This window comes from Hibiscus syriacus, unplaced genomic scaffold, assembly GCF_006381635.1.
Source record: "Hibiscus syriacus cultivar Baekdansim isolate YM2019G1 unplaced genomic scaffold, ASM638163v2 tig00110384_pilon, whole genome shotgun sequence".
Classification (NCBI taxonomy): Eukaryota; Viridiplantae; Streptophyta; class Magnoliopsida; order Malvales; family Malvaceae; genus Hibiscus; species Hibiscus syriacus.
Genome location: NW_024062715.1, coordinates 4,289,509 through 4,298,298, shown reverse-complemented (window position 1 = coordinate 4,298,298; position 8,790 = coordinate 4,289,509). Strand labels below are relative to the sequence as shown.

Here is an 8,790-nt window from a genome sequence, read left to right as displayed (position 1 = left end):
CGTAATCGAGTTTTGTGTTTTGTCTTAATAGAGGTATTGTGGGCTGGAAAAGTTCAAAGCAAGACACAATAGCTAATTCTACAATAGAGGCTAAGTATATTGCAGCCACTGAAGTAGCAAAAGAGGTTGTTTGATTTAAGAAGTTCATATATGATATAGGGGTTGTTTCTAGCATATCAGATGATGTAGAACTCCATTGAGATAACATTGGAGCCATTTTACAACAAAGGAACCCATATCTCATCAACAATCCAAACATATTCTTAGGCATTTCCATCTCATTTGAGAGATCATTGATCGAGAAGATGTGGAGATATGCAGAATACACACTGATGGCAATATTATTGATCCCTTGACAAAGCCTCTGTCATAACAGAAGCATGATCGTCACACTAAGTCACTCGATATTAAATATGTGAGTGATTGGTCTTAGTGCTAGTGGAAGATTGTTAGAGTATGCCCAAAGCCCAAATCATATGATGATTGTATTGAAACATTTTATTTACTGTATTTATTAAATAAAGGTATTACTGTTATTTTCTTTTATTGTATTTATGTGCATTGAATAATCTAAAAGATAATAATGTATGTATAATAATGTGATTATTATTAAATGATCCTTAGTCAGGTATTACTATGGGCATGGACTATAATAATACGCTTAAGACTGACATGGTATTGATTGATGACAAAGAGTTGTCATTGACATAGAGATGTCAAAATTAATACATGAATATATTGTCAGAGAAAAGTATATTAGATTGACCAGCTATGAGCATATGTCTTGGATTATTATGTGATGGTCACAATATTGCTCATAGTGAAAACTATATGTATAATCCTTAGACTTGAGATCATTACAATCTCAACAAATTTTGTTGTATGTTTTGATAAAGTTAAGCATGCTCCATAACTGGTTGCACTATAAAGACTTATATTGAACATATCACGATATATGTAACGGAGTATGAATGATCGAGATAGGATTTGTCCTTCATGCATAATAGGAAATATATCACATGCCACTTTATTGAGTGAGACTAGAAATGCATGGCCATGCTTGAATAAGTTGATACAATATACCACAAATTATTCATTTATTATAGTCTACTCTAAATATCAATAAATAATAGATGGGCTACACAAGTGTGACTGTTCCAAGACTTGTACCTATTCTAGATATAAAGGACAAAATCATATAATACATTAAAAGAGTTAGTCATGGACATGTTATGTCGAATCATAATTTCCCGTAACATAGGTAATAATGACATATTGCTATATGTCACTCATTGTTTTAAATATTAGAATAGTTCTAATTATTACTACTAACGTTACAGGAACCTACAGGGTTGCACCCAATTATTGAAAAAAGAGCAACTCATAAATGTTTCACATATTTACAATTTGATTGTACATGAATGAATTGTGTATTTAATATATATACATATATATATGTGTGTGTTTATATATATATATATATATGAGTAATTTAATTGCACAAGAATACCATATTTGATAATATAAATAAAGTAATTATACTCCTAATTAAATTCAATTTTTTTAATAAAAAAACCCTAATAGCTTGGGCGACACATATATAAGGGATATATTGGTCTAGTAGTCATTTATGTCTTTTGAAAAATCCCAAAAATCCTAGAATCCTTTTAGAAAAGGTTTTACTCTTAACAGCTATTCAACCGGGTGAACTAAGTAGAGGCTGAGACGAATTTTCGTAGAGGCTAAGATTCAAACTGTTCGTGATTTCCATTAGTCGGTGCTATATTTGCTGATTTTAAAGGAATCCAATGTAAGTAATCGCATCTCTTCCTCCCAGTTTTGGATTTAACGTACTTGGATCGCTGGTGAGACCGTTACGTTTTTGTTTCTGTTACGCCATAATTGCGTTAACGGTCCCAACAACTTTTTGTGTAAGGATTATTAAGTCTGCTGATTTATTTCCAAATTCTCAACTCATTTTACCTTGACATTTTCAGTTGTTACATTTCAAAAACATCTCCACTTGCCACAACATTTCCATATGCTAAACTATTACATTGCCATCACAATTCACAATCACATTTCCACAATACCATGCACATTCGTTTCATTTTGTCATGTCATTCTCATTTGTGCATACCACCACACTAACTATACTTAGATAATTTAATATTTGTGCTTTAACTTAACTTGTAATTTCCTCCAATCCTCGTGGGAACGATACTCACTTACTCTTTATTACTAGTGTGATTGTGTATAATTGCACATAATTTGCATCTAATTTTTAATACTCACAGAACGCAACAAGTTTTGGTGTCGTTGTTGGGGATTGCCAATTACAAGTTTAATAGTTTTTTATAGCATTTTTATTTTACTTCTTTATTTCTAGTATAGTTTTACTTGTTATTTTCTTTGTTTTTCTTTTTCAAGCTTTGTCATTGCATGTTCAGAAGGTCTGTTGACCTCTTTATCCTCTAGTACCATAAATCAGACATTTTTCTGTAAAAGACAACGTGCTCAACCTGCTAATAGAGGCATGGACAATGATCAAAACTAAGAAGTTCAACAGGTGCAAGATCTAGCAATCCAAATGATGCGACAAATTATAATGCAAGAATTGTACCCCAACTTAGAGTTATTCGAGATCACTTATTTCTTATCTTGGATGATCTCAATTCAGGCATCGTAGCACCTAAGATTCAGGAAGCTCATATCAAGCTCAAAATAGTGATGTTCAATATGTTGAACTCGATAGGAGACTTTACTGGCATGCCTCACGAAGATGCAAGGTAACACATTCGTGCTTTCTTGGAAGTTTGCAACTCATTTATACAAGAAGGAGTGCATGAAGATGTGTTAAAGTTTAAATGATTTCCATATTTTTTTGCGTGACCGCGTAAGGGATTGGTTGAAATTTCATTTGGCTCGATGGAATCATACACTGATTTGTGTAAAAGCCTTTTACTGTGGTATAATCCGTCGAATATGCACACTCAATTGAGAAATGACATATCATCTTTCTTTCAAGCTGATGAAGAGTATATATATGAATGTTGGGACTGATACAAGGGATTTCTTAAAAAATGTACTAATCATGGATTTCAAGATTGGACTTAAGTTCTGATGTTTTACAATGGAGTCAATACACCTACCAGGATGATGTTAGATGCCATGGCAAATGAAACTTTGCTAGATAAATCACCTAAGGAGGTTTTCAACATTCTTGATAGGATTTCCAACAATGACTACCAATTTCCTTCTTTAAGGCTTGGAATCGGGATGAGTGCCCTAGGAACATTGGAACTAGATGCTAAGGATTCAATCTTCATCCAACTATCCATTATTACAAACATGTTGAAGAATTTGCAACATTTCAATTAAGTGAAGGAAGTGAAGGTGGTTAGTTCAATATGTCTGTTATGCCATGGCAATCACCACGAGAGTGAATGCCTAGGAAATCAAGAATCCATCAACTACGTGGGGAATTACAATCTAAGCAACAATAACAATCCATACTCCAAGACGTACAACTCAGGATGGCGTCAGCATCCTAATCTTTCATGAGAAATCAAGTCACCACTAGTACTAGTAATCCAGCTCAGCATCAGCATATGAACGAGCCCCATGGTTTTCAATCAAATATGCCGGTGCATAATTGTAACAAGGGGCAGCGTCTTCATCAAATACCAACCCGCTGAAGACCACCATGCAAGAATATATAGCAAGTACAAGGACTATACTACAACTATAAAAAATTAAGGAACATTATTGCAAAACCACAACGCATCGCTCAAGCTTTGAACAGTCAGGTTGATCAAATTGCCATAGAATTCCAAGAATGTCAGTGAGGTCATCTATAAAGTTACACTAAGGTCACTAAACCTTATAGAAAGGATCAATGTAGTGTATTGACAGTAAAGAGAGTTGCACCCAAATCAACAAAAAGAAAAATTTGGTAGAAGCATGACCGATGATTCCACCCCCGTGAATGTGCAACTAGAACCAAAATTGCCAAAAGAGATAATCGATGATAAGGATAATGATGAGGGTTCAACAAGTGAACCTATTGATGAGGCAAACATAAATAACATAACAAAAGTAGTTCCCACACCATTAGTATAAGAAGTCAAGCCCCCACCACCCTTCCCTCGAAGGTTGAAGAAGCACAATGATGATGTGCAATTCAAGAAGTTTGTTGACATTCTTGACAAGCTTTATATCAATATCCCACTCTTGGAGACCATTGATCAAATTCCAAAATATGTTAAATTTCTCAAGGAAATTGTCACCAAGAAGAGAAAATTCAAAAAGTTTGAGACAATTACCCACGACAAAAGAATTCTGCTCCGTCTTGAGCAAGCTGTCGCCAAAGTGAAAAGATCTTGGCAACTTTATCATTCCATGTTCTATATGAGACAACTACGTTGGGAGAGCCTTTTGTGATCTTGGATCGAGTGTGAACTTGATGCCCAAGTCAATACTTTTAAAGCTTAGGATGGGAAATACAAGACCCACTTCTTTTATTTTGCAACTAGATGATTATTGCAATGTTTATCTTGAAGGAAAGATCAAATATATCATAGTGAGGGTGGAAAAATTCATATTTCCAGCTTAATTCCTTATACTTGATTGTGAGGTTGATTCTAATGTACCCATAATTTTGGGGAGACCTTTCCTAGCCACGGGTTGCATTCTTATTCATTGTAAGAAGGGTGAACTCACTATGCGGGTAGCCGATCAAAGTGTAACTGTGAATGTCTCTCATTCTCTTAAGTATGTGGATGATTCTAAACAATACCAGAGCATTCTAGAAATGAACTCAATGATAGAAGGGCAGCAGAACAATTTTATCACAACAATTTCATACAACTGGAAGAGTGTGAAAATTTCTTGGAAGAGGAAGCCGAGGACTTTCCATTGAAGGCACAACAGTCTAGCTTACTCTCAGCTAGACCAGATATGTTTTTTGAACCTTTTGATTTCAATGAATTCAATATTCCTAAGCCCTCCCTACAACATACACCCAATTTGAAGTTGAAAACATTGCCACAACATCTTAAATGTGCGTATTTGGGTGAGAATGAAATATTGCATGTGATTATTTCTTCTAGTTTTAAGTCTGACCAGGAATGGAGTTTGCTAATTGTTTTTTCACATCATAAGAAAGCGTTAGGTTGGACTATGGCATACTTGAAGGGGATAAATCTGACCATTTGCATGCACACAGTTCTGCTGAAAAATGTAACGGTAATTCTATATAGTCACAAAGAATGCTAAACCCTGTCATGAAAAAAATGGTTATGAAAGAGATTATCAGGTGGCTTGATGCTGGCGTTTTATACCCAATATCCAATAGTTCATGGGTGAGGCTGATGCAATGCGTCCCTAATAAATAAGGCACGAAAGTGGTGAGTAATGAAGACAATGAGTTGTTACCTACATGCACTGTCACTGGATGGAGGATTTCCATGGACTACTGCAATCTCAACAAGGCTACCAAGAAGGACCATTTTCCTCTACCTTTCATTAATCAAATGCTTGATTGATTGGCGGACAAGGCATATTATTGCTTTCTAGATGGATATTCAGGGTACAACCAAATTGTCATAGCACTAGAGGACCAAGAAAAAACAACATTAACATATCCTTATAGAACTTATGGTTTTAGAAAGATGCCTTTTGGCCTATGCAATGCTCCTGTAAATTTTCAATGATGTATGAAATCCTATTTCTCTAACATGGTCAAAGACTTTTTGGAAATATTCATGGATGGTTTCTCTATCTTTGGAGATAGCTTCGACAAATGTCTTGGCAATTTTGAGAAGGTTCTTAAGTGTTGTGTAAAGGCTAACCTTGTTTTTAATTGGGAAAACTATCACTTTATGGTGATTGAAGGCATTGTGTTAGGACACAATATTTCACAAAAGGGTATTGAGGTGGATAAAGCTAAAATTGAGGTGATTGAGAAGTTACCTCCACCAACTACAATCAAGGGCATTAGGAGTTTTCTTGGATACGATCGTTTCTATAGGAGGTTTATTAAGGAGTTCTCTAAAATTTCCAAGCCCTTGTGCACCTTGCTGCAACAAAACCAATCTTTTGAGATCAAAAAATTTTGCCACGACGCATTCACAGATCTGAAGCAAAGCCTTATCAAAGCACCCATTGTTGTTCCCCCAAATTAGACGTTGCCATTTGAGCTGAGGTGCGACACGAGTCATTATTTCATGGGACCAATGCTAGGGAGACGATGAGATAAACGCTTTCATTTTATATATTATGCAAGTCAAACTTTGAATAAGGCGCAACTTAACTATAATACCACTGAGAAAGAATTACTTGACGTGATATTTGCATTTGATAAGTTTAGGTTATACTTGATAGGCACCAAAGTCATTGTTCACACTGATCACTTAGTAATCAAATACTTAGTGAATAAGAATTATGCTAAGCCTAGACTTATTAGGTGGATACTACTCCTATAAGAATTTGACTTAGAGGTTGTTGATAGGAAAGGTACTAAGAACCAAATTGTTGAACATCTTTCTAGGCTAGAGAATAATTCAGAATGTTATGACAATTTGGACATTAAAGATAAATTCCCTGATGAGAAAATCTTATATGCCACAATAATTATGTGGTATGTTGACATTGTTAATTTTCTTCTTATTGGTATTTTTTATTATGACATGAACATCCAAGGAAAGAATAAATTCAGGCAAGATACATGATTTTATTTTTGGGATGACCGATACTTGTTCAAGCGACGTGTCGACCAGATGATCCATATATGTATCCCCAAAGATGAGTAAAATGAGATTTTATATCATTGTCACACAGGTCCGTGTGGAGGCCATTTTGGAGGTGCAAGGACAGCATCAAAGGTCCTTCAATTAGGCTTCTATTGGCTTACTCTTTTCAAGGATGCCCATGTATTTTACAAGGCTTGCGATAGATTCCAACGCACATGAAACATTTTCAGACGACATGAAATGTCATTGAAAAATATCTTGGAGATAGAGCTTTTTGATGTATAGGCCATTAATTTCATGGGACCCTTCTCATCATCTTTTGGAGATTTATATATCTTACTGGCAGTGGACTATGCTTCCAAGTGGGTTGAAGCAATCACAATGCCAAGGAATGATTCCAAGAATGTGCTTAAGTTCCTTCATATGTACATCTTCATAAGATTTGGTGCACCTAGAGCTATCATCAGTGACGAAGGTACCCACTTTGATAACAAGTTAATTGTCAAGACATTGCACATGTATGGGATGAGACATAAAATTGCCACGATAAATCACACCCAAACCAATGGGTAAGCTAAAATCTCCAATCGCGAGATCAAGCAGATTCTAGAAAAAGATGGTAAACCCCAAAAGGAATAGTTAGTCACCAAAGCTTGATAAAGTGTTATGGTCCTATCGTATTGCATTCAAGACTCCATTGGGGATGTCCCCATTTAAGTTGGTGTATGGCAAAGCGTGTCATCTCCTAATTGAGTTGGAGCACAAAGCCTATTGGGCCATCAAGAAGCTTCATTTTGATGCCCAATTAGCTGGTGAACGAAGATTATTGGAGCTCAATGATATGGAGGAGTTTAGGTCATATGCTTATGAAAATTCCAAGCTCTACAAGGAAAAGACTAAGAAGTGGCATGATCAAACCATTTTTCCACGACATTTTCATATTGGTCAAAAAGTGCTCCTCTACAACTCGAGATTGAAACTTTTCCCAGGAAAGCTTAAGTCAAGATGGTCTAGACCATTTGAGGTGCACCAAGTCTATCCCCATAGAGCTGTAGACATCAAGAATCTGGATGATGGGACAATTTTCAAAGTAAACGACCAATGCTTGAAGCCACACACTGGATCTCCCATAATGGGAGACAAGCCAACTCTTTACTTGCAGGATGCCTGAGTTTGAAAATGCCTCGATATTTTGCTTTTACTTCTGTCTATAAATAACACGTGCTCTTTGATTTTTATTTTAGTGCTTAATTTATTTTAATTATTTTCCATGCTTTTCCTAGGCCAATGCACCCCTCAAGTTTGGGGGATATATTGTTCTAATCCAATGATCCAGCAGAGCAGTCCACGTGAGGATTACCTGTAGAATAAAAGCAATTATGGAAAGTTAAGAAACGGGAAAAATGGGTTCATTATCATCGGGAGATGGAGAAAATTGGGGGGGGGGTATTTGAGCAGTTAAGAAAAAAAATAAAAGGAGGTTTTTAATTTACAATTAACCACTGGAGTTTAAGGGGGAGAATACACAGGGGAAGAAAAAAAAAGGAATTAGCTGAGAGACATCAAGAATTAACAGAGAGCAGAAGCAAAAAAACGTTCCCTATTGTTTCTCTTTACAGAAAGTAGTAACAAACAGAAAAAAAAACATTGTACTGTATTTTTTCCCCTTTGATGATCAAAGGAAACAAAGAAATTCCCTCTTTTCAGCGAACCAAAGCAGTACAAATAGAAATTCAATTCATTTAATGTTTTCCTTTGTTATTATTTACATTTGTTTTTTTTTCTTTTTCTTTATGATTTGTTTTAATAAATTTCAAACAAAATGTAAATCCTAAAATATAAAAATAGAAATAGATACCTTTGGGTATAGCTTTGTCGTTGAAATAAATGAATCATAGACTTTAGGGTTCCTTTACCGAGGTGTCAACGTTGCCAGAGTTGGGTAGAATGGAAGTGGGTGTTCGAGTCCTTGCATGACATTTTTTTCGGTCTTGGGTTATCATCTATCGGGGTTCCAAAAAAATAGAAATGAATAAGG

At 35.4% G+C, this 8,790-nt stretch overlaps 1 protein-coding gene and 1 non-coding gene across 2 annotated transcripts; one reads left to right on the top strand and one right to left on the bottom strand.

Moving 5' to 3' along the window:
* Positions 1-2,989: 2,989 nt before the first annotated feature.
* Positions 2,990-3,101, bottom strand: LOC120122293. Its single transcript, XR_005516068.1, has one exon. It is a non-coding gene; the product is annotated as a small nucleolar RNA R71 (small nucleolar RNA).
* A 4,354-nt stretch (positions 3,102-7,455) lies between these two features.
* Positions 7,456-7,923, top strand: LOC120122218. Its single transcript, XM_039141414.1, has one exon. The coding sequence runs from the start codon at positions 7,456-7,458 to the stop codon at positions 7,921-7,923; it is 468 nt and encodes a 155-aa protein (XP_038997345.1).
* Positions 7,924-8,790: the final 867 nt, after the last annotated feature.

Coding starts and splice junctions, on each gene's coding strand:
- LOC120122218 (XM_039141414.1), top strand. CDS start 7,456: ATGTCCCCATTTAAGTTGGTGTATGGCAAAGCGTGTCATCTCCTAATT.